At 44.1% G+C, this 26886-nt stretch overlaps 1 protein-coding gene across 1 annotated transcript in view; it reads left to right on the top strand.

Annotated features, from left to right (window-relative positions):
• Nucleotides 1-26886, top strand: part of PRSS8 (serine protease 8) — a 75881-nt gene that overhangs the window by 36230 nt on the left and 12765 nt on the right. Inside the window, exon 2 of the mRNA XM_029606873.1 lies at nucleotides 14051-14074. Coding sequence (XP_029462733.1) covers nucleotides 14051-14074 — 24 coding nt within the window. The remainder of the gene's footprint in view (nucleotides 1-14050; nucleotides 14075-26886) is intronic.

The following is a 26886-nucleotide window of genomic DNA, read 5'->3' as shown; positions in this document are numbered from 1 at the left end:
TCCCACTCACAGCCGAGAGATGCAGAGTCTTGGTGGGCCATGAGTGGCGCCTCTGTTTGTGTGTGAGAGGGATTGTGTGTGTATGAGAAAGCAGTGGTATTAATGAGAGAGAGGTAGGGAGCCTGTGTAAGAGTGCAAGTGTGAATGAGACAAGGAATCTAAGTGTGCATAAGAGACGGGGCCTGTCTGAGTGAATGAGGTCAGGGCCGGAGCTGGGGCCTGGACCTGGAGGGGGGGCGGGAGTGGGCGCAAGGCAGAAGGTTCACCTAGGATGCCTAATACCCTTGCACCGGCACTGGCTGCCTCCCGATGTGATCCACTGGGGCAAAGAAGATTTGCTGTCACCCCCCACCTTCTGATGCAGCCTGGATGAGGCTGAAAAAGAGCTGCCTCGGAGAGATGAGTCACTACCCCACCCCCACTTCAGTGCAGCCCAGGACATCCCACGAGGAAAGAGAGGACGCCTACCCCTGCTTCTGATGTGGCCCATCAGGCCAAAGTAAGACGTGAGCTGTTGCCCTTCTCTTCCCCATGCAGCCCTCACAGCTGAATAAAAGAACTGATGGGGCATGAGGGAAAAAAATGGAATTGGAGATGCCCTGCAAGAGAAGGGGGAGTGTGGCATCAGAGATGGGGAAGGGATTTAAAAAATATGCTGAGGGAGGGAAGGATGGAATCAGAAGTCTGCCATGGGAAGAGAATAACGGAGGTCTGGAAAGAGGGGCGAGAGGTGTGGTACTGACAGTGCCTAGCTGCACCTCACAGAAGAGAACAACAGTGCAAACTTCTCTTACACACTACTACATCACAGTACAAGCAACAGCAGTGGAAGTTGCCCTCCCAAATCCTATCGCACTACAGAACAGGTACAGCACTGACAGCAGCAATGCAAAGCCCTCTTACACATACTGCCCACCACGGGACACAACACGGAGTAGAGTGGAAACTCAGGTCCAAGATGAGTAGTAAGCCTACCTTTTTTTTTTTTTTTTAAGTGGTTTATTCCTCATGCTCTGGTAATAGTCATAATATTATATCATGCCCCAACTGGAGATCAGGTGGCAGGGTGTACTGTTAACTGCTTATATTGTACAGTTTCTCAGTCTCAGCCAAGAAGGGACCATCTGCTACTCATAGCTCAGACCCTGTCCAAAAGGCTGAACCGTGTTTAATGCCACACTCTTCCCGAACTCTTATTCATATGGGGGAGGTGAGGTTGGAGTTCCTCGTAGGGCTATTCCACTGACCTTCCAGCCCATGTCCTTGGGGTCCTATTTCATTACTTCACTGGAACATGAATTAACAATAATATAATTATTATTTCAGTTTATCTGTTTTTTAGGCAGAATCCAAATGTGCTTATTACAATTGAATAATGTGCTGGTAATTGGCTGACTTTGTGGAAAGGATTGGTAATATGTAATCAATACTGCACTGTGACTGGTTACCTTTATGCATGGGATTACTGTGTTAATGAATGTTGAGCTGTGATTGGTTAATTTCATGCTTGGGCTCTTCTAAGGCTGGATATCATGCAGAATACACATGAACACTTCTCTGCATCAAGAGTTGAACCTTTCCCTGCATTCTGTGAGCCCCAGGGCAGGGAGGTCTGGACTAATCAGGGTGAAACTGTGGAGATGAATTTGAAAAGAACCAAATGCCATGCATGGAACACACACACAATGCGCTCTTCTTCATATGGACACACAAATACCCACCAACATGCAAGCACACATATGCACACATTGCTATACAGATACATATTTACATACAACTGGTGTGCACCCTCACAAGTGTACCTGTATATGTACATAAACACACATTCATTTTATTTATTTAACATTCTTATGTTCTGTCTTAATCAATAAACATTGTTCAAGGCAGATTACAATTTAAACATAAAAATATAGGAGTTAATATTCAACCACTGTGCAGCTCAGCTAATTAGCCAGATAAAACTATCTGGCTAATAGCCTATATATTCAATGGTACGGGTGCACTACTGAATACATCCAGTTATCCTAAAGTTAGCTGGATAACTTATCTGGCTAATTCAGCTCCTCCCAATTATGCCCCTGGAATGTCCCTCTCTTATCCAACCACATTTTAGACAGATAATAAGTTAATTAGCTAGAATTTAGCCAGATAAGTGCTCAAATATTCATTTAGCTGGATAACTTTTGAGTAATCTGGCAAAATGCTTCTAAATATGGACCTCAATATTATAACAAACTATTAATAAAAAGACATTTTAAAAGTAGCACAATTAAAACAAATCAAAGAAAATATTTTTCAAACAGCGCAAAATTAAGCTCTAGAATTAATTGTCAGAGGATGTGGTTGTTATGCCCGTCGGTCGCAGGCGGCTGCGACCGCGTCTACTTACACATCGACTTTGGGCCTTCCTAGGCGCGTGCGTGCCACCGGGCCCTCCTTTGAAGCCTCTTCAGCGGGAACCTCAGGGGCGACCCTGATTGATGATGTCATCGGATCAAGGTACTTAAGCTCAACCTTCGCCCCCAGCTAGCCGACTTGGCAATGAGTTGCGTACGTCTCTACAAGCTCCTGCCTCCGTGTTCCTGTGGCTACGCTATCGGACTCCTTGGATTTTAGACTCTGTCTGGTACCCGCTCCTCGGGGGCCAGTGTGTGCACTCTACGGGGACTTGGTCTCCTGGCCTCCCCCGCTCCCTGGGCTGGCCCTGCACCTCCTGAAGTCCTACCCTGCAAGGCTCCCTGCTCCTCGGGGCTGCCCCCTGGAACACCTTTACTGCTCAAGAGTTCTACCTCAGTGCTTCCCCGCTCCTCAGGGCTGTGCCTACATGCTATTCAAAGACTGTCAGTGCTTCCCCGCTCCTCAGGGCTGTGCCTACATGCTATTCAAAGACTGTCAGTGCTTCCCCGCTCCTCAGGGCTGTGCCTACATGCTATTCAAAGACTGTCAGTGCTTCCCCGCTCCTCAGGGCTGTGCCTACATGCTATTCAAAGACTGTCAGTGCTTCCCCGCTCCTCAGGGCTGTGCCTACATGCTATTCAAAGACTGTCTGCGCTTCCCCGCTCCTCAGGGCTGTGCCTACATGCTATTCAAAGACTGTCAGTGCTTCCCCGCTCCTCAGGGCTGTGCCTACATGCTATTCAAAGACTGTCAGTGCTTCCCCGCTCCTCAGGGCTGTGCCTACATGCTATTCAAAGACTCAGTGCTTCCCCGCTCCTCAGGGCTGTGCCTACATGCTATTCAAAGACTGTCAGTGCTTCCCCGCTCCTCAGGGCTGTGCCTACATGCTATTCAAAGACTGTCTGCGCTTCCCCGCTCCTCAGGGCTGTGCCTACATGCTATTCAAAGACTCAGTGCTTCCCCGCTCCTCAGGGCTGTGCCTACATGCTATTCAAAGACTGTCAGTGCTTCCCCGCTCCTCAGGGCTGTGCCTACATGCTATTCAAAGACTGTCAGTGCTTCCCCGCTCCTCAGGGCTGTGCCTACATGCTATTCAAAGACTGTCAGTGCTTCCCCGCTCCTCAGGGCTGTGCCTACATGCTATACAAGAGACTGTAAGTGCTTCTCGGGATCGCACTTCCCTGCTCCTCGGGGTTGAGCATACATCATCATTGGAGACCTGACTCGGGCTTCCCTGCTCCATGGGTTGGCCTAAGTCATTGCATCAGCACCTCCTTCGCAGCGCAGCTCCACCCCTCGGGGTTGCCTCTCCGGAATACCTCCTGCACAGCCAGTCTCGCACCTCCCGCTCTGCAGCCTGCCTAGTGCCTTCCCCCTCTGCTCTCCAGCCTGTCTACCTACTGTGGGAATCCTTCCTTGCTCCTCGGGACCTTTCCACAGTCTTACCCAGAGCTCCCTGCTGTGCCTGACCTCGCCTCCCGACAGTGTGAACCTGTGGGGCTCCTCCCCACAGGTGGTATCAACTCTCATCTGGGGCCAAGGGTCCACATACCCACAAACCATAACAGTGGTAAAGGAAGTTAGCATAGCTGGGTTTAAAAAAGGCTTTCTCTGGAAGAAAAGTCCATAAATTGTTATTAACCAGGTAGACTTGGGAAAAGCCAATGCTTATCCCTGAGAATAAGCAGCATGGGATCTATCTACTATTTGGGATCCTGCCATGTACTTGTGACCAGGATTGGCCACCGCTGGAAACAGGATACTGGGCTTGGTGGACCTTTGGTCTGACCCAGTTTGAGGATTCTTATGTTTTTATGATGCTCCTTAAGTTTTGGCATAATAAGTTCTCAAATTGGATGGCTTGTAAGAATATGTGCTGCCAAATTTTGTACAAATTGTTAGACTCAGATGAAGACTTACGTAGCCCGACATACAAGGTGTTCCAATAAATGAGCGAGTCAGTACAAGAGACTGCAACTACTGATTGAAAAATTTCCTTGGGTAAAATATATTTTAACCAGCACAAAAGTCTCAATTTAAAATACGCAGATTTAAGCATAGACTTAATATGAGGTTTCATTGCAAGACTGGAATCTTGTGTCTCCTCAAGCAGAGGAAAAGATTACCATTGATCTGAATTTGAAGAGATTCTCCAGGCTTGAGGCCACAATTGATCCAATAAATCAAGTTTTTATCAAATTCATGACCAACTAATTACAGGACAACCAAATGTAAACTGTCTCCACACAGGCTATCAGACAAGACAAGGAGGTAGAATAGTTCCATCCAAAAGGGGTAAAAAGCTGGATGTCATCTACATAAATATGATACTGTTCTCCAAATGAGGAAATCTGTGATCCCAAAGGTTGGATATAAATGTTAAACATTATTGGTGACAAGGTTGATTCCTGGGGAACTCAGACTGAACCAAAATGCCAAACAGAGGATTGATTAGCTAGCTACCCTTAACTGTTGAAATCTATTGGTAAGAAATAATTTAAAAACCACATTAAGACCATGTCTTTGTTTCCAAATTGAGACAATTTATCAATCATGACTGCATGAGAAAGCATGTCAAAAGCTGAGGAGATATTCATTTACAGAACTCACATATACACAAATATATCTGTATTTATAAACATATGAAGATATATAGAACTTTGGAAAGACACACATAAGTATACACATACAGTATATGTCTGTATACAAGCCCACACAAAAGTACCTGAACATATATGTATACCTATGTACAGGCACATACAACACTCCAATATATTTACACACATAGATGTCCCCAGATAAGGAGGTGCATTTTAGAACTTCCATAAAGGCAGGGAAGGGGTCTATTTATTCATTTTTTTAGTGTTTTCATTTGTTTTATGTGTCTATGTTGTGCAATTTGGATTGTTTGTATTTTTGCTGATATTGTGCACTTCTTTGAAAGGTGTTTTGTCCCGTGAAAGTAGTATAAAATAGATAAACCAAGTCCTACTCCTCTGTCACCTCAGTTCTGCAAACTGAAGGTGTCGTTGCTGATATAAGGGGAAGGGTAAATGCAGGGGACCCTGTCTCCTGCGATTGTGAGGTTGCAGTAAGGGTCACAGAATCGGCCAATCCTGACCATAGGGCTCTGGGAGACCAAGGATCCTTTGACATTGAAAGCATTGGTGACCGTGGACAGCACATTTCCCTGCTTCTTGCCACCCGCCTGGGAAGAAAATCACAGGCTTCTATCATTTACACAGGATGGCAGCTTTCCACTCCAGTGCCTCCTCCCTCCTCCCTTGCCGGGGCCTGAATGGCAGGCTTTGAAGCACTGGGGCCTCCACAGGGGAGGTGGGAGGACCCCCTGGGGTGTAAAACTGCAATCTTCCTCCACTTGTCTGAAAATGATAGGAGCCAGTGACAGGGAGGGAGGGAGTGAACCAGCATCACTGGGGGGTGGAGCGGGAACAAAAAGAGCAGGGATTGTGGGGGAGGGAGGGAGTGAAGTGGGTTCTGGCCGTACACACACACACACAGAATATACCGAGGGGCTTGCCTGTACTCCCACAGGTCTACCAAGGGACTGATTCTCGGGGAAAGAGGGAGATACCTCGGGGCTTCTCCGATACACAAACAAACATGCACACGTAGACTGAGTCAGGTATCAGATGGAAAGTTTATTTCAGCACTTACTAAGCAAAGGGATAATAACACAAATTGGAAACAGCAAGTACTGGAGAGGTGATTGTAAGCAAAGAATAATAATGATTAGAAAGGTATTGAAAGATACATATAAAGATAACAAATCTTACGTTCCTAATGAAAGATGAAATTGTTCAGCTCCGGAAGTCTGAAATAAGTGACAGGCGATGGGCGTTGTTCTCACAGCCCAGCTTACTTTATCCTAACTTGCAAAAAGCAGGAGCAGAGTCCCCCTCCCTCCCTCCTGTTTTTATCACCCTTCAGTACATCTGCTTGGTACTGTCTGTTTACTGCCTCCCCCTGTTACTCCCAGGTTCCTGGTCTGACCTTGGGCTAACAGTTCTCATGGTTTCAGCACATAAGCATTTTTAGTCTCTGCACAGCCTTTGGAAAAATAATAGTTTTTAGTTCCCTGAGACATCTGGAAAGGACTCTCTGAAAATAACAGCATTTCTAGCAGGTGTCATAGTCATCTGCCTTCTCTGCGGCCTTTCACTAACCAAGGTTGGCTAATAATTTGTGGCCAGCAGTTAGACAAACCCCCAACAGTGGGGTGGAGGGAGAGAGTGAACCAGTGTGACTGAGGGGTTTATGGGGTCAGGGGAAGGGAGAGGAAGTAAACCAGGGTGAGAGAGAGATTTGTGGGGGGGGGGGGGGGATCAGGTAAGTGAGGAGTTGGAGGAAACATAGAAATGATGGCAGAAAAAGACCAATCGGCCCATCCAGTCTGCCCAGCAAGCTTCGACTCTTATTTTCCCATACTTATCTGATTCCCCAACCACCAACTTCAGGGCTCTTGTTGGTAACTGTTTGATTCAAATTTCCTGCCATCCCTTGCCATTGATGCAGAGAGTAATGTTAGAGTTGCATCAAAGGTGAGCATAAGGCTTATGTTTAAGGTTTGTAACCACTGCATCAAGCAAGCTACCCCGATGCTTGATCACCCAGACTGCACAGATCGATGTCTTGTTGGTTGTTGCCTGAATGTAAGTCCTGTTTTCTACTTTTTTCCCCCTGCCGTAGAAGCAGAGAGCAGCACTGTATATGTATTCAAAGTGATGTATCAGGCTTAAATGGTTTAGGGTAGTAACCACCATAATAAGCAAGCTACCCCCACGCTTATTTGTTTACCCAGATTATGAAGTTTAGTCCTTGTTGGTTGTTGTCTGAATGCTAATCCTCTTTTCCACATTTCCCCCTGCCGTAGAAGCAGAGAGCAACACTGTGTATGCAATTGAGTGATGTATCAGGCTTAAATGGTTTAGGGTAGTAACTGCCCTATGTTTATTTATTTACCCAGATTGTGTAGTTCAGTCCTTTTTGGTTGTTATCTGAATGCAAATCCTCTTTTTCCACATTTCCCTTTGCCATTGAAGCAATAACCGTGCAAGGGAAGCAATAACCGTGCAAGGGATTTTTTGAGTAAGGGTTGTAATCACCATGTAGTAAACATTCCAGCAAGCCATCCCCATGGCTCTACTCTTCATTCCCATCCTCTAGCCTTTATGGTTCCACAGTGTTTATCCCAGTCATCTCAGGGTGACAGAGGTTTGTGGCAGGAGGGAGGGATCAACTTGGGGGGAGGAAGTGAAAGAGGGAGAGTGAGGAGATCAAAGGGGCTTTGGAAGGGAGGACAAGGGAAAGAGGGGATGGGTGTGATGGGGAGGGCTGTGGTTTCCTTCTTTCACCCCTCTTCTCAATCATTCCTCCTTCACCCCAACTCTATTCTTCCTTTTCCTCCTTCATTTCAATCAAACCTGGAGTCGGAAGTTGGTGGTGGAGGAGAAGGGCTTGCTTGACGAACAGAGTTCATGAGGAGGGGTGTAGGGAGAGAGAAGAGAGGAGAGAGATGAGGAAAGGCAGAGTGAAGATTCTTGCAGGTGAGTAAGAGGATTTTTGAACAGTACGCGGAAATAACTAGGGAGCCAGAATAGTGAATTGAGAAAAATGGTTGTATGGATATGGCGACACGGTGGAAAGATAACTTGTGCAGGTGAATTTTGGATAGATTGCAATGGAGAGAGATGAATGGTTCACTGGGAGACCTTTGAGGAGAAGATAACAGTAGTCTTAAATGGGAGGTGATGAGAGAATGGATAAGCATTCAGCAAGGAAGGGATGGATTTTGGATATATATCATAGAGAAAGAAATGACACATTTTAGCACTGTTTTGGATGTGCATAGAGAAGGAGAGAGAGGAGTTGAAGATGACCCCCAGGTTGAGGACTCATGTGGGCCCCGCTCGCTGGTTTGAAAGTTACCGTCCAAATTTCTCAGAAAACTCTGCTCACAGAAAGAGCAGGTGCAAAGTCTGCAGGTGCTAGGCAGAGAGGAGATAAGGGAATGAAGGGAGACCTACAAAAATTGAGCCCCCTTTTTTTTTTGTTTCTTGTTGCACAAGATGTTCTGGGTCAGGACCCTGACTTTATCATGTTTGACTTGCTTGGGAAAAGCTTTATGTATGTAATTGTAGTATTGGCAAATTACCACTAGATGGCATTCATACAGATGTGAGCATTGAAGCATATTGTGGCGTTATGGTTTGGATTAAGGGCTGGTGTGTATTCCCTTAAGAACCCCAAAGTGCATGATTAGCAGAAAAGGAGGCTTAAAAGATGGAGGATTTTGGCAGAACTGGCCCTTTGTTTTCTGCCTGACCCTGGCAATGGAAGGGATCTCCAGGATGAAACCGTATGGAGTAGCCAGCCTGCAGGCTGGTGGGCCCAGGGACCTTCCTGGTGGGGGCAGGAGCCCTGCAGGGGCTTTTCCTCTCAAGGGGAGAGGCTCAAGGCAGTGGAGTGGCTGTAAGGAAACTTGCTAAGGAGTACAGGAGTTGCGGGAATCTACTATGTGCAGGATGCCGGGGACGCCTACGCGTTGGGGAAATGGAGAGGTGTGCAATCTGACACAAAGGGGGAGAGGGAGAAAGGCAGTGATAAAGAATATAATAAGTTTTAAAACGAACGAAAGAAAGAGGAACAAATCCAGAGATTAATGTGAAATATAGAAGGTCATGAAATGAAAAGACCTGCAGAGACAGAAAATAAACACCAAAGTTTGGGCATTTTATTTTAAATTAAGATTGCTTTTTATTTTTGTGCTAATTCAACCCGGCTCATGTTCGGTTCTAAGAACCTAACAGGAGTCGTTGGTTCTGCTCACCTCACCTGTCATATTTTGTGAGTTACCCATTTGATACAGATCCTGCCATAGATTAGCACTAGGGCTGCTGTAAAAACCAAGAAGTTCCATCCACCCAGAACTAAAGAAGCCTACTTTCCCGGATGCATGGATAAGGAAATAAAATCTACAAAAGCTTACTTGTGCCAAAGAGTCAAATTCAACTGTGCCATTATATTCAGAATAGAAAATCCAACAAACATTGATGCCTATGTTATTCTGAGCTCTCTTAAGCCTTGAACCTTAAATATTTCTATAATTTTCACATGGACATTTAATGAGCAATTTTGATAAAATACAAAAAAGATGCTCAGACTGATGATTATATATGACCGGCATCGCGGAGAAAAGTAATTTACCCAGTACCCGCCCTGGTGGTATGATAGTACTTAACTGAATTAGCTTTATGCCTTGTTGTAATTGGTGCTCTATTTATACGTTATGGGCCAGATTTTAAAAACTTCGGGTGGGTGTAGATTTGTACTCGCTACCCGGTGCCCACAAATCTATGCCTGATTTTATAATCCAGGGTCGGCACGCGCAAGGGGGTGCACAATTGTGCAACTTGCACGCGCCGAGCCGCACAGCCTTCCTCCGTTCCCTCTGAGGCCGCTCCAAAATCGGAGCGGCCTCGGAGGGAACTTTCCTTCCACCCCTCCACCTTCCCCTCCCTTTCCCTACTTAACCCGCCCCCCAGCCCTATCTAAAACCCCCCCTTACCTTTAATTTTTAAGTTGCGCCTGCCTCCGGGAAGGCGTAGGTTGCGCGCGTGATCCCAGGCACAGCGGCAAATGGCCTCTGTGCCTGGAGGCTCCGGCCCCACCCCGTCCATTTTTTCAAGCCCCGGGACATACGCGCATCCTGAGGCTTGCGTGCATTGCAGAGCCTATGCAAAATAGGCGCACGCATATATTATGTGCGTAACCCTTTTAAAATCCGCCCCTATATTCTAATACAAGAGAGTGTCTTATTTTTTTATTTGTTTTCATTATTTAAAAATACCAATTTAGAAGTGTAGTCCAGATGTATTCCACTCATTAAGAAATGTGGAAGGAAGGCCAAACCATTGTTGGCATTGTTAAAAAGCAAGATGAAAAGGCTATTTTAGCCAAAAGAACTTCTTTCAAAAATTGGAAGAAGGATCTATCTGAAGAAAATAGGAAAAAGCATAAACATTGGCAAGGTAAATGTAAAACACTGATAAGAAAGGCTAAGAGATTATTTGAAAAAAAGTTGGCTGTACAGGCAAAAACTCATAATAAAAACTTTTAAAAACATATCTGAAGTAGGAAGCTTGCGAGGGGGGTTGGTTGAACCAGTAGATGATAGAGGGTTAAAGAGGCACTTAGAGAAAATAAGGCAATCACAGAAATTAATTCTTTGCTTTGGTGTTTACTAATGAGGATGTTGAGGAGATATCCGTTCTGGAGACATGTTTTCAGGGGTGATGTTTCAGATGAATTGAACCAAATAACGGTGAGCCTGGAAGATGTAGTAGGCCAGATTGACAAACTGAAGAGTAGCAAATCACCTGGACTAGTTGGTATATACTCCAGGGTTCTGAAAGAACTAAAAAATTAAATTTCGGACCTATTCCTAGTAATTTGTACCCTCTCATTAAAAGTGTCCATTATACCTGGGCAGTGGAGGGTGGCCAGTATAACTCTGATATTTAAAAAGGGCTCCAGGAGAGATCCGGGAAACTATAGAATGGTAAGCCTGACGTCAGTGCCAAGAAAACTTGTGGAAACTATTCTAAAGATCAGAATCACAGAGCATATAGATAGACATGGTTTAATGGTACACAGGCAGCATGGATTTACCCACAAATCTGCTGCAGTTTTTTGAAGGAGTTAATAAACACGTGGATAAAGATGAACCAGTAGATATGGGGCAGATTTTCAAAGAGTTACGCGTGTATATTACGCGCATAATCTGAAAACCCACTCCTGCGCACACCGAGCCTATTTTGCATAAGCTCGGCAATGCGCACAAGCCCCGAGATGCGCGTATGTCCCGGGGCAGGACCAAGGCCTCCGGCACAGCGGTCGTGCTGGGGGCTCATCCGCTGGCACTCGGCCAGCACGCGCAACCTACGCCTGCCCAGAGGCAGGCGTAAATACAAAAATAAAGGTGAGGGGGAAGGGAGGGGAAGGTGTGTGTGTGGGGGGGGTGGTGGTGGAAGGAAAGTACCCTCTCCTCGGAGGGAACAGGGAAAGCCATCGGGGCTCCCCTAGGGCTCGGCATGCACAAGTGTGCACCCCCTTGCATGCGCCGACCCCAGATTTTATAAGATGCGCGCGGCTGCGTGCGCATGTTATAAAATCGGGCGTAGATTTGTGCACGCCGGGTTGTGCGCACAAATCTATGCCCGTGCGTAGTGTTTAAAATCTGGCCCATAGTGTATTTGGATTTTCAGAGGGCCTTTGACAAAGTCCCTCATGAGAGACTTTTAAAAAAAAGTAAAAAGTCATGGGATAGGACACAATGTCCTTCTGTGGATTATAAACTGGATAAAAGACAGGAAACAGAGAGGAGGAGTAACTGGTCCGTTTTTACAGTGGAGTGCCTCAGGGATCTGTACTTGGACCGGTGCTTGTTAATATATTTATAAATGATTTGGAAAGGAGTAAGGCAATTGAGGTGATCAGATTTGCAGATGACACAAAATTGTTCAGAGTAGTTAAATCACACGTGGATTGTGATAAATTGTAGGAGGACCTCCTCCTTTGCTGGCACGAGAATGGACTTTTCTAGTGCAGCTGCTGAAGAGGAGAGGCATACCAGTGCTGGTCGGACTTCATCCTCAGCCCCCCCCCCCCTAACATCAGCTCTCAGGTGCAACTCTCCCCTCCAGATCCCTCTTGCAGATCTCATCCCCTGCCAATGCCCTTAATGTCTGTGCCCTCCAAAGGCACAGAGTAGAAATTGAAGTCTGCTGCACAAGACCACCAAACTGGGCCAGTCCAAGCAAGGGTGGCCTAGGAAGCATTCATTTTTTTTCTATGCACAAATATCACAATTGTCTTGTAAATAAATAGACATTTACCACTGAAAATATCTTTGAATCAGAGTGTTCCTTTCCTCTACAACCTGCTGATGAAGTTGGTGATATATCTCCTGCAATTCTTCTTCACTCAGGTTACATGCATCTTGCTCCTCAAGATGATCATCTTGTACCCCTGGGAGGAGGCAGACCTCAGCTTTTGGCAAGGTTATGAAGCATACAGCAGCTTAGAAAGATCTCAAGGACCTTTGTGGGGTTGTACAGAAGACATCCCTTGATCTGTTCAGGCAGTAGAAACATGTTTTGAGTAGGTCAAAGGTGCTACTGATGACTGCCCTGGTCAATTGGTGAGCCTTGTTGTAGCGCACATCTGCTGTAGTCTGAGGGTACGCCAGTGGGATCAAGAGTAAGGTTTTGAGTGGATATCCTCATCACCTATAGGGGAGAAGGCAAAGAAAAGTAGAGTGAGATATCTCAAGGTGGTAGACAACCAGGCTGTTCACTGGTAGAGGCTAAAGTGGGCTTTCTGGGCCAAAGCAGTAAGGTCACCTGGATAACTGGGAGAGAAAAGGGCAGGGGATAGTTGCTGTGTGATTGTAGTGAAAGCAGCATACCTGCCTAGAAGCCAATCTCCAGTGATGTGTCCTTCCTGAAAGTGGTCATGAATTTCTGCTTGTGAGAGGATGTAGACATCATGACAGGATCCCAGAAACCTGGGCACTATATCCTTGATGATACCCTTGGCATCGCAGTCCACCTGCATGATGAGGGAATGGAAGCCCTCATGGTTAGTAGAAGGGGTACCTCTTCCTCTGTTCTCGCTGCCTCCTCAACCGTTGTGTCATGTGTATTCATAAGTTTATTATACTCATTTAGAACTCCACCGTTCACTCACTCAACCTCTCACAGTCTGCCCCGGTCACACTCATTCACCCTCCCAGTATGCCCCAATCTGCCCCAGTCACACTTGCTCACCCGCCCCCATATGTCCAGTCACCACACACATCCTCTCAGTTATGCTGCGCAATTCACTGAAAGATTCCTCCAAAGACTAGAGACAGAAGGATAAACCAGACAAATAAACCTTACAGGCAAACACACCCTTCCAGGTAAAGACTATGATTTCTCAGTTAGCCCCACCCTCTCCTTCTAGCCAGCTGCCATGTCCATTCGCCGGGAGAAGCCAGCACGCCAAACACCAGCTCAAAAAAGACAAAGCAAGTTTGAAACTGGTGTGTGGGAGTGTTCACACATTCTTGATGATGTTTGCGTGGATGTTGTTTATAAACTAGCAAAGCATGGGCGAACTTGCAAGCCATGTCCTGACATGCCGCAAACACGCCTACTTTGTCCACGTGTACTTTTGCCTGCGAACAGAGGAGCAAGCACGGATGTGACCTGTTTTGAAAATCTGAGACACGTGCAAATGTCGCTCACATGAAGTACTTTATATGCCATTTTTAAGTGCAAAAGCCCGTTGAAAAACCATACTCGTAAGTGTGTTTAGGGAAAATAGTTCTTCAAAGTGATTTGATTGCCAGTGAATAATTATGTTATTAATATATTGTGGTATGAAACCTATCAGAAGTTGGCTCAGATTGCATCTCAGAACATCCAAAAGAGTAAAGCTCCTAGGCCTCAGGTGACTCTCCTAGCCTTTGACTTTCTCCTTTTCCCAACATACCTTTGTATTTTACTGGCCCTGCCAAAAATCAGATCCTGGGGCTGGGATTGAATTGAAATCTGACTTTCATTTTGGTTTCTCCTTTGCTTTTCAGGTCGTTGGGGAGTCTATTCACAAGGTAAGACTTTCTGAAGAATGAGTTAGCTGCTCAGGAGGCTGGGGAAGATTTGGGGATCTTGGGTGGGGGTTTTTTTGGGTCTTTGAACACAGAACACACACAAAAAAAGTGCAGAAATCTGAAAAATTCTTCACTATGTATTGGGATTTAGAGAATGGTTGAGAAAAATACAATGCATCAGAATTCCTTTAATGTATATAGTAAGTGCATCATGTATATAGTAAGTGCATCATGTATATAGTAAATGCATCAGAATTCCTTTAATGTATATAGTAAGTGCATCAGAATTCCTTTAATGTATATAGTAAGTGCATCATGCAGTAAGTGCATCATCGGAGGCAGGGCACCGATAACAATACGTGATGACATCGCAATGCAGTTGTGGGCGTGATGCAGCACTAATTAAAGGCAGGGTAGCTATAACAGTGTGTGCATGCTGAAATTTCAGCTGAGTCCATGGAAGCTAACAGTGAGCAGAAAAGATAACCCCAGAGAACAGTTCCAAAGGCTATATAATCACAATTCTCTTTGCATGGACATTGTAGCTATATTATTAGATGTATATCCAAGATTTCCTGCATGGAGGCGGGCAGGGGGACCTTCCTTTCAGGGCCCTCACATTGCTCTTTACTTTTCCCCAAAGTTAAATCTTTTGCACACAGCAGCACTGATAATCTCAGCAGAGACAATAATGAAGTCACTACTCAATGAAATACATGAGAGTTGTTTGGTGGCTTCCAACTTTTCTCACCGATAAGGTGCAAAGGATGAAGTAAAGTCTTTACACCTGTGTACTTCATTTTCAAGTTGTTTCAAGTGCTTTCAGTACATTTGAGACCTCTTACAGTTTTTCTTGTCAGGTGTTAAATCCAATTGATGTAATTCTTTGAATTATTTGATCTCTTCCCTGCCATTCTGAGCAAAGATTCTGTGCTTCCAAAGTATAGTTTAGAATTTTAGTCTTTTATCTCCTACCTCCTCTTGTAGTATGAAGGGTGATACCTTTTATCTTCTCATTTCCCAATCTTCTGTACATATTCATGGGCCATTGAGGAGTCCCATCTCCTCTCCTTTTCTCCCTTTCTCCTTCTTCCTCTCATAGGATAACTTGAAAGCATCCACTCCTTGGATTGTTAATGATCTCAGATTCCTCTTGCCTGAAGGGAAACTCTCATTAGATAGAAGAGCAACTTAAGTAAGCTTAACTGAGGCCAAAATAATTTGGCACTCCAAACTTAAATAAGTTAAAAGGTGGCATGAGAGGGCGGAAAGAAACTCTCATCCAAAATCAAAGTCTCCATGGAACTTAAAGTTATTAGAAAAATGAGAGCACAGCAGCCTAGACCATGCTGCCTTCTCAAAAACAAAAAAGGATCCATGAGAGTAAAATGGTGATCTCTCTGTATAAACAACAGGGCAATTCCATTGCAGGCATTCCACATGGGAAAGCTGTAAACCTCTTATTCCTAAACTCCCTCTCCCTGCACCAAATGGTATATTCTTTTACCTAACTCTAGTAGGGGACTAACAGGATCCCTACATAATGTAAGATATGTCATACTGGACCAGACCAAAGGTCCATCAAGCCCAGTATCTTGTTTCCAATACTGGCCAATCCAGGACATAAATACCTGGCAGGATCCCAAAAGGTTAATAAATTCCATGTTGCTTATCCCAGGGATAAACAATGGATTTCTGCAAATCCATCTTAGTAATGGTTTATGGACTTTTCCTCCAGGAACTTGTCCTAACAGCTTTCACCACATCATCTGGCAACAAATCCAGAGCTTAATTATGCATGGAGTAAAAACATATTTTCTCTTATTAATTTTAAATGTATTACCTAGTAACTTCATTGTGTGTCCCCCTAGTCTTTGTACTTTTAAAAAAACTTTTTATTTATAATTGCACAAGGGTACATAACAACAAAAAAAAAGAGTATCCAAGCATTGAGGAATACCACCAATATAAACTACAGATGTTATCCGGTGACAATGAAATTATATCTAGATGCAGTCGTAACTGTAAGGGTTATATGAACCAAGGGTATCCCCCACTTGCACATCAGTAACGTCTTTAGTTCACCAAACCCAATAAGATGTCCAGACAGTATCATAATGGTCCAATTTAATATACATGTTAGTTTTTCAAGATCAGCTATTTCTTCTAATTTAATCTTCCAACAGTCCACTACAGGGGACCTCTTCCAAAACTGGGCTATGGTAAGGCGATCTTTGTACTTTTTGAAAGAGTAAACAACTGATTCACATTTACTCGCTCCAGTCCACTCATTATCTTATAGACCTCTATCATATCTCCTTTCACTCATCTCTTCTGCAAGCTGAAGAGTCCTAAATTCTTTAGTCTTTCTTTATAGGAATTGTTCCATCTCCTTTATCATTTTGGTTGCTCTTCTTTGTACCTTTTCTAATTCTGCTACACCTTTTCTGCAATGTAGTGACCAGGACTGCACACAATACTCGTGATGAGGTCGCACTATGGAGCAATACAGAGGCTTTATGATATTCTCTGTTTTATTTTCCATTCCTATTTGCTTTCTTGGTGGCTGCTGTACACTAAACAGAAGATTTCAATGATGTCTAGATCCTTTTCCTGAGTGGTGACTCCTAATGTGGAACCTTGCATTGTGTAGCTATATTTTGGGTTTCTCTTCCCTAAGTGATTCACTTTGTACTTGTTCACATTAAATTTCATTTGCCATTTGCATGCCCAGTCTCCCAGTTTTGCAAGGTCCTCTTGCAATTTCTTACAATTCTCTTGTGATTTAACGACTTTGAAAAATTTTGTGTCATCAGCAAATTTGTTCACTTCACTTGTTGCCATTTCCAGTTTGTTGATAAATACATTAAAAAGCAGTCATCCCAGAACAAATCCCTGTGGCATTCCACTAGTCACCTTTCTCCATTGAGAACATTTACCATTTAGCCCTAGCCTTCTGAGGTCAATATTCAAAATTAAGCCCCGGATTTTCAAAACCCTATGCGCGCCGGGCCTATTTTAAAAAGGCCCGGTGACTTACGAAAAGCCCTAGGACACATCTAAGTCCCGGGGCTTCGGGGAGGAGGTGGGGCAGAGCTAGAGGTCCCCAGCACAGCAGCCATTTGCTGCTGTGCTGAGGGATCACGTGCCGGCAGGGTGCCGGCATGTGCAACCTGCACCTGCCCCAAGGTAGGCGCAAACGGAAAGTTAAAGGAATGGGGGAGGGGGGTAGGTAGGATAGAGTAGGGGGAAGGGAAGTTCCCTCGCAGGCCGCTCCTAAATTGGAGCGGCCTGGGAGGGAACGAGTGAAGGCCGTGGACGTCGGCGCGCACAAGGTGCATTAATGTGCACCCCCTTGCATGTGCTGACGCCCCAATTTTATTACATGCGCGCACCTATGTACGCACGTTATAAAATCGGGTGTCCATGTGCACATGGACACCCGCACATAGGGGCGGATTTTCAGAGCCCTGCTTGCGTAAATCCGCCCAAAACCGGGCGGATTTACGCGAGCAGGGCCCTGCGCGCCGGGAAGCCTATTTTACATAGGCCTCCCGGCGCGCGCAGAGTCCCGGGACTCGCGTAAGTCCCGGGGTTCTCCGAGGGGGGCGTGTCGGGGGCGTGTCGGGGGGGCGGGCCCGGTCGTCGCGGCGTTTCGGGGGCGTGTCGGCAGCGTTTTGGGGGCGGGTACGGGGGCGTGGCTACGGCCCGGGGCGGTCCGGGGGCGTGGCCGCGCCCTCCGTACCCGCCCCCAGGTCGTGGCCCGGCGCGCAGGAGGCCCACTCGCGCGCGGGGATTTACGCCTCCCTCTGGGAGGCGTAAATCCCCCGACAAAGGTAAGGGGGGGGGGGTTTAGACAGGGCCGGGCGGGTGGGTTAGGTAGGGGAAGGGAGGGGAAGGTGAGGGGAGGGCAAAGGAAAGTTCCCTCCGAGGCCGCTCCGATTTCGGAGCGGCCTTGGAGGGAACGGGGGTAGGCTGCGCGGCTCGGCGCGCGCCGGCTATACGAAATCGATAGCCTTGCGCGCGCCGATCCAGGATTTTAGCGGATACGCGCGGCTCCGCGCATATCTACTAAAATCCAGCGTACTTTTGTTTGCGCCTGGAGCGCAAACAAAAGTAGGCTATTCACGCTCATTTTAAAATCCGCCCCTCAGGTTTTAAAATTTACTCCTAAATATTTAAATTGCTAACTTGGAATTAGATGGATACTTTGGAACTAGATGGATAACTTGGATAACCTAAAGTTAGATGGATAACTTACCAGTTATCCATCTAAATGGCTTTGAATATTGACCTCACTGTTTTCTAACTTTTAGCCAGCTCCCAAGTCACAATAAGACACTGTCCCCTATCCCATGACTTTCTAATTTCCAAACAAGTCTCTCATGAGGGACTTTGTCAAATACGTTCTGGAAATCCAGATACACTATATCAATTGACTCATCTTTATACACAAGTTCATTTGCGCCCTCAAAAAATTTAGCAGATTTTGTTGGCTTTGTCCCATTAAACTATGCCTATTTATATATTCAGTAATTTTGTTCTTTATGATAGTTTCTATCATTTTGCCTGGCACAGAAGTCAGACTCACTGGTCTGTAGTTTCCTGATCACCCCAGATCCCTTTTTAAAAATTGGAGTTACATTGGCAACCCTCCAGCCTTCAGGTACCATAGACAATTTTAATGATATAGATGGAGAGATAGATCTATGTATATGTATATTTTTTTCCTTCTATTTATCTTTAGCTATCATAACGCCTTATCTCCGATGCACCTATAAATTAAAGCAGCAGTGCTAACTGGAGTGCTGAAAATAACAACTGGCCAATTTATTGGCTTTGTTTCATTTTTTATTTTCTGAAATAAAATAAAAGCTGTAAACTGAGACAAAGAATTTATTGATAACGACAATGAAGGGAAAAGGGAGTCATTTAGAAACATTTTACATAGTTGTAAAAAAAAAATGTGTATACCAATAGAAATAAATATAAGAACAAAAAGATAAAAGTTACAGGACTCAAAAAACCAGAATAATAAATAAATAAAGACATCCTAACAAAGAAGAAAAGAAAACAATTTGTATACAAAGTTGTATGCTTTGTTTATAAAAATGTTATAAATCAAATTTAAAAAAAAGTTAAAGGTTATATGGCTGAAACAAAGTCAGTTAGGTCCATTTGGAGGAAAAAAATATTTGAAAAAAGGGGGTTGTTTAAATGAGAGGAAGGGACAGAGAAAGTCTTACTGAACTATTATACTTTAAACAAACAGTGTAAAAGAGTGCTCAGGCAAGCCCCCCCTTGTGCGCACCGACCCCGGATTTTATAAGATACGCGCGTATCTTATAAAATCTGGCGTACTTTTGTTCGCGCCTGGTGCGCGAACAAAAGTACGCGCGCACGTAGATTTATAAAATCTACCCCAAAGTGTTCTGGTCCATCCTATTAGTGATTATACCAATTATTCATAAAATATTGTTATAGAAGGTTAAGTAATTTATTTATTTAAAAACTTTTCTATACCGGTATTTGTGGGTATATCATATCAGTTTACAGGTAACTTAACTTATTACAAAGAACAAGGGTGGGGGAAACAAAGGAACGAACGTGGAACCAAAGAATGGGGAGGGGGGGAGAATAGGATAAAAGGAGTAACTAATAACAAGGCATAGAAAATACTGAAGAACGGGGCATAAAATATACTGAGATACGAGACATATGAAATACTAAAGTTCAAGGCATAAAATATACTGAAATACATCGGGAATAAAGTACAGGACTAAAAATGGGTACTATAAAATAAGGTGAATCTAATAAAAAAGGCAAAAGATATACTGAAATACATGAGAGAGGATTTACAGGATTAACACTGGAAGATATAATATAAGATGAATACAGAAATCTATATAAAATATAACGAAATAAAATAGTGAAATAATGGGGAGGAGGATCGGATGTAAGAGGGGGCACAGGGAGAAGGGGGAGAGGAAGCTAGAATAGAGGGAAGGAAGGGTGGGGGGAAACGGACTCTGTTCAGGGTATGCCTGTTTGAAAAGCCATGTCTTAAGCTTTTTCTTAAATTTCTGGGAACATGGCTCTAAGTAGAGATCAGGGGGCATGGAATTCCAGAGGGACGGGCCTGCCAAGGATAGGGCTCATTCCTTAGTGGAAGAGAGGTGTGTAGTTTTTGGGGAGGGAGTGACTAGGCAACCTTTATAGGCGGATCTAGTGGGACGGTTAGTAGAGAGGAAGCGGAGGGAGTCGTCGAGCCAGTAGATGTTGTGAGCGTGTAGGGTTTTGTGGATAATGGTAAGTGTTTTGTAGAATATGCGGAATTCCATTTACTTCATTTAACCATTGTAGATGTATATGAACAACACTATATCTAGAAGAGTGATTATACCATTAAGAAAACATGTCTGATCATCCGCAGGTACATATAAATTGCAACTATATGTCGCAATATATCAGTCTCCAAAGAAACTTTATATCCTCAAAGTGCAATTGTTACTATGATTGTGTTTTGGTATGTATATATTTGTTTCAGTGTCTATCGTTTGTTACATTTTACAGTGGAATTCAGTGTTTATTACAAATATATGTGTATATATATGTTTTTAAGTTGATATGATTTTAATTAATGTATTTATATGTTAGTCATTCTTTATGTAATTATGTATGTTAATTTATTTGTCTTTTATTTTAAAATATTATAGCCCCTGAGGCAGCTTATCCAAATGAGCAAAACTCGGCCAGAGTTGGGCTTATTGACCACGAATTAATAAACAAATCCTTGCTTCATCCAATTTTTAAACAACGTCCACGCCTGTTGTACACTTTTTACCTTTCATCTGCACCTTTCAGTTTTTTTTCTAACTATTTTCCTCATTTTATCAGTTTCCTTTTGAAAATTTAGGGGTAGATTTTTAAAGGAGCGTGCGCACGTCCATATGCTCGTGGTTCCCGGCGCACGCACATGGACGTGCTGATTTTAATAACATGCACGCACCGGTGTGCACATGCTATAAAATCGGATGGCTGCGCGCACATGCACGCCGGATTTTAAAATCCACGCATGCATGTACAGGCGGCGTATGCAGGGGTGGCTGAATTTTGGCTACACAATCGGGCCTCCCCCAGTTCCCTCCCAGTCCGCTCTTATTAAGGAGCAGGCTGGGAGGGAACTTCTCTACCCTCCCCTTCCTAAACTCCCTCCCTCTTCCCCTCTTCTCCCCACCCCCTAAACCCTTCCTATGAACTTACAGGGTTTTTTGTTTAATTATTTACTGCTCCCTTGGAGCAGAAATAATCTGTGCGCTGGTTGCCGGCGCACGCTTCCCCGGGACAGCATAGAATGGCGCTGTCCCAGCCCACTCCTGCCCCCTCCCCTTCTAGGCTCCAGCCCCAGCCCGCCCCTTCAGAGAGGCATGCTACTTGTGCACATATCGGAAATTACACACGTGGCCGGACCCTTTTGAAAATGTGCGCAGGTCCCAACCATGTACGTAAGTCCAGATTTTTACCCGTGCAGCCAACTTGAAAATTCGGCCTTAAGTTTAGAGCTATAGATTTATATATTGTCCCCCTTCCAGTCATTAGTTCAAATTTGATTGTGTTATGATCACTATTGCCAAGTAGCTCCACCACTGTTACCTCTCTTACCAAATCCTGCATTCCACTAAGAATTAAATCTAAAATACCTTCCTCTCTCATTGGTTCCTGAACCAATTGCTCCATGAAGCAGTTGTTTATTCCATCCAGGAACTTTATGTCTCTAGCAAGTCCTGATCTTACATTTACCCTGTCAATTTTGGAGTAATTGAAATCTCCCATTATTACTACACTACCAAATTGGTTAGCTTCCCTGATTTCTCTTAGTATTTGTCCAGGTGGACGGTAGTATACTCCTATCACTACACTCTTACCCAACACACATGGCCCCATATAGATTCTACTGAACATTTAGTCTCTTGTATGATGATTATCCTGTTGGACTCTATATCCTACCGGACATAAAGTTCCACATCCCCATCAAGTTGATCCTCCCTATTATTGTGATATAATTTGTACCCTGATATAGCACTGTCCCATTGGTTATCCTCCTTCCACCAAGTCTCTGAGATGCCAGTTATGTCTATCTCATCATTCACTGCTATACACTCTAACTCTCCCATCTTACTTCTTAGACTTCTAGCATTGGCATACAGACTTTTCAAAGTGCATTTTTTGTTTGTATTAACAACCTGCTTTTCAGTTGACAGGGATAATTTGGAATTCTTTAGCTCAGGTGATTCTTAAGCTTATAGCACATGATTCTTAAGCTTTTATTGGAACCTCTCTGTTGGGATGCCCTAACTCTCCTATTCATTAGTAAGATTCAAGGATACATTCCTCCGAACCATGCATTGCTGAGTGACCGTCGGCTTTCCCCCTTGTTCTAGTTTAAAAGCTGCTCTATCTCCTTTTTAAACATTAGCGCCAGCAGCCTGGTTCCACTCTTTCACACACTCACCAATCTGGGTCAGTGTGTAACCGAAACCACTTAGGCCTAGTAGTTAGGCAACATCATGAAAAGAGATCATTTGCTGCAATTGACAGTAGTAAACAAAGTAGACACCAAATACACCTAACAACAAACAAATGTGTCTGCTCTAATGTATTCATATTGATTGCCAGTCAAAAAAGAGTCATGTCTTGCCATAGCATTTGTGTAGACAGCCAAAACAGTGTGAATAGCTTGGCATAGCTAGCACCTACTTGCTTGCCTGTCCTAGCCCTCACATGTTGGCAAAATAATCGCATAGATATGATGGAACTCCAGCAGGACCTATGACATGGAGCCAAATGCTCTATAAGTAAAATATATCACAAGCTGCTCAACTGCTTAAAGGCACAGTCTGAAGCTACAAGTTGACAGCTACAGTTATCAATCAGAGACTCTACATGTTACAGCCAGATTACATAGCTGACATCCATGTGTATCTGAAGATATCCACATGTACATCAGATTCATCGTCTCACATGGGAATGCAAACACACAGGTGTTAAACACTGCCTCATCAGTTTCTGAGGCAATGCTGACCTCTGAGTGCTCACAGAGCAGGCCTTCTCTTAGAGCCTTTTTGGAAACTCGTGTCCAATACCGTGGGAGTTCCAAAAATCTCATAGGTCATTGCAAACTAGCATATTTCATAGGGGTTGCACATGACATGCACAGCTGGGCTCTGCTACACCTAGATAAACAAACAGGCAGCTCTCATGTACAGATGGTGAAGTTCCTGACCCCTGGTCTGTCATGTTGGTTATGTTAGCTGTAAAGTGAGGCTATTGAAGGATGCTGGTCTGACTATCAGAAGATTGGATTGGGAATGGAATGATGTCATGCCTTGACATGATGTAGATAGAACCTCTGAAATGTATAGGTCATAGCTTTTGGCTAATGACAACAATAACACCCACACGTGACATCAAAAAAGGTTCATCTCACTGAACCAAAGGCAAAGCTGTCTTAGAAGCTGTATACCTACCTTGACATGTAACATGTAGCCATTGGGAAATATTGAAATATCAGGACCTTTGTCTGTCCAGTTATGGGCTATTCATATTGTTCGGTTTTATGTAGGTACGTGGAAGTTCTGCAGAGATGTTTGATTGTTCTGATATCTAGTTATCAGTTACATTCCTTATCCTATATATGACCACACTTAAAATACATAGCATGTCTACCCTGGAGTCCTCAGGCTATCAGAATTGTCATCCTCTAAGCAGAGGCACAACCTTTCAGATGTATACAGGTTTGAGGCCCTTGCTTTTCCACATAGCTGAGATGTAAGAGTTAGAAAAGGTCTTGTTACATGTAAACCGATTTGATTTTAATTTATTCATGAAGGCCGGTATAGAAAAGTGTTAAATAAATAAATAAATGTTTAGATTTAGCTTGTCACAAACATAGTAGAGCTGCAGTCCTATAGGATGGGTCTCCTACTGTGGTGTTAGTGCATTTTTAACTTTGTGGATACTGAAATTAAGGCAGGTGTGCTGATAAACTCAATCCTCAGCTCTGTGTATAGCATTAAGTCAAGAGAAGGTATTGTCTGCTGATGAGGTCATGAGCCTACAAAAAGCCTCTTTCTGAAGTCTGCCACAGTAAACAAAAATGCATACCAAACTGCTCCCAGAAGTATCATGTGGAAGGCATGATGTCTTCTGCACGTTCATTGTTGTTTCGTTAAATTACAGGCATTTTTTGGACTCTGAGGCCATGAAGTGCCCACGTCTGTTACAAAGATGAATCACTGAGCGTATATGCTTCCAACAAATGTCTGTCAGGCTGCCTGGTGTAGACACTCTTATCTAAGCAGTTATGACTGACTACCTGTTTAGCAGATAGGGACAAGTTTGGCACAGTCATCATTTATTTTGATGATAAACAGGCAAGGTACAGCAATGTAGTACTTGTGTAGGTTAGCAAAGTGCTGAAGGGAGTCTGTAAACAACAATTCCCTTACATATGTGTTTGTATCTGGGTGTGTGATGTGATGCAATGTGATTTGCTGTGTAAGCCTTGGTCTATATCAGTGTCTGAGAGTGATGTAGGTCTAATGATTTTCTTCCTTACCACACCAATACACACACCAGAGCATGGACAGAGTGTGTGTAACCAATAGGCTCACACTGGCTTTAGCCAAAAGCAATCCTGTGCTTCCACTCTTTAGGATGGAAGCTATAGGTATGGTAATGTGTAGGTGGTCACGCTTTGTGATCTAACATTCCATCTTGGCCTGACCCTGTTTATTCATTCATCTGAGAGGGAGTTGAGAACTTTGCCAGCATAAGAGCTCAGATATTCAGTGCCACTTTGCTGGATGAGTATGAATCCGAGTTGAGATCTGTCTGTAGTTGCCCCAATATAGCTATATCTTGACAACTTCCACAATGTAACTTGGGAATTGTGCCAATCAGGCAGATATCTACATAACCATGAGGCAAAGTGGCAGCTGTGGGTAATGTAGTGGTCTGGGAGGTTATCAGTGGCCTTACAGCTGAGCTGCCAAAGTTAAACCACACTTTGCTCCCAGACTCTCCCATTAAATGGATGCGGGTGCATCCACCATTGCTCACTGGGTTACAACAGGACATGAAATGGTTTCATGAGCATAAAGTTCACATGTTAGGGCACTAAGAAGAACTTAGATTAGAGTCTTTGGATTTTTATAAGAATAAAATTGCATGCTGCATTAGCAGTTAAGTATCCGGTCACAATATGAGGGTTCAAGACCTGCTCCACCTGTGCCTTGAGTTAATAGCACATCTCTGCACCGGCCTGTATGTGTGGAATGCGCTGGTCACTGTGCCTGTGGGTTTTGTGGCTTGCAATGGTTTATAACGGTATGGTTGTTGGGTGTGTTTGTCTCTCTTTTACTGTCACTATGTGGGTCTCACTATAAGTATGTCTGGGTGTCTATGTGGCTCTCTGGCAGTCTGGGTGTTGGGGGGGGGGGGGGGATATGCTCCTTGAGTGATTACTTGCAGCCTGTAGGTCCATATGTAGGTGTCAATGGAATCTTGTATGCAAGATGAAGATGGAGCCTAAGGGTCCTTTCCACCAATGTGAAGCCGTTTAACTGCATTGTAATTAGCTGAAATTTATTAATGATATGCCTAAAACCACACACATATGTTCCTGAGACATTTTGAAAATGAAACCACACAGCCACTTACTGCCTGTAAGGGCCCATTTTGAGATTATGAAACCCATTAGGATATACTCATTTCTCTTTAAGGCAGATAGCAAGCAGTTTTGGCACACAGACACCACACACCCTGAGTGGCAGAGAGTGACACAAACACATCCAGACATTAAACATCCAAAATGTATATATACGCCTGCATGCCTGTATATATGTACACAGTTACACATGCATATCTTTATCTTGGCTTGGAAGCCAGCACTACTCAATGTGAATGAAGGAGGCCAGGGATGTGATAGTTTCCTATGCCCTGACTCGACCCACAAAAATATAGTATATACTCCATCAGTACCACAGTAGTTTAGTAGGCCTAGATGTGGTGAAGGACACCTATAGTGAAGATATACACCTGCACTGTGCTGCAAGCACTGTGGTACACCTTCCATGTAGATGGCAAAGACTACACATCAACTACTTAGTTCCTGTTCTTGTAAATAGACCTTCCCAAGAGAGCCTACAGGCATCCTATGGCTTTTCAACATGGAATGCCCATGTATAGTAAAGAGTAGGGTTGTGAATCGTTTTTCTGATGGTTGAAAATATCGTACAATATTTTCTTATCCGTCAGGTATCGGGGGGTCCCCGAAACCGTTAGAAAAACACCATGAAAGTTTCGTGTGGTTTTCTCATCGTTTGGGGGGGGGGGGGAGAAAGGGCACACTGAAAAACAACCCCTAAACCCACCCCGACCCTATAAATCTAATTATTTAGAATCCCCCATCCTCCCAACCCCCCAAAAACTTTTATAAAGTACCTGGTGGTCCAGCAGGGTCCCGGGAGCAATTGCCCGCTCTCGGGTCGTTGGCTGCCACTAATCAAAATGGCGCTGATGGCCCTTTGCCCTTACCATGTGACAGGGACTATCGGTGCCATTGGCCAGCCCCTATCACATGATAGGAGCAATGGATGGCCCGCGCCATTTTTTAAGATGGAACACATTGAAAGCACGTGAGTCTTGCTTGCATCAGAGAAAGCTGTGTTCATGATTTGTGTTCATGATTTGTGGGTATACTATACACCGCCTTCTCTATACATTATTATTATTTTTTTTTTTTTATTTGA

The sequence above is a fragment of the Rhinatrema bivittatum genome, chromosome 6 (genome assembly GCF_901001135.1).
Source record: "Rhinatrema bivittatum chromosome 6, aRhiBiv1.1, whole genome shotgun sequence".
Lineage (NCBI taxonomy): Eukaryota > Metazoa > Chordata > Amphibia > Gymnophiona > Rhinatrematidae > Rhinatrema > Rhinatrema bivittatum.
The sequence above is the reverse complement of the archived record's forward strand: the minus strand, read 5'-3'. Positions and strand labels throughout refer to the sequence as shown.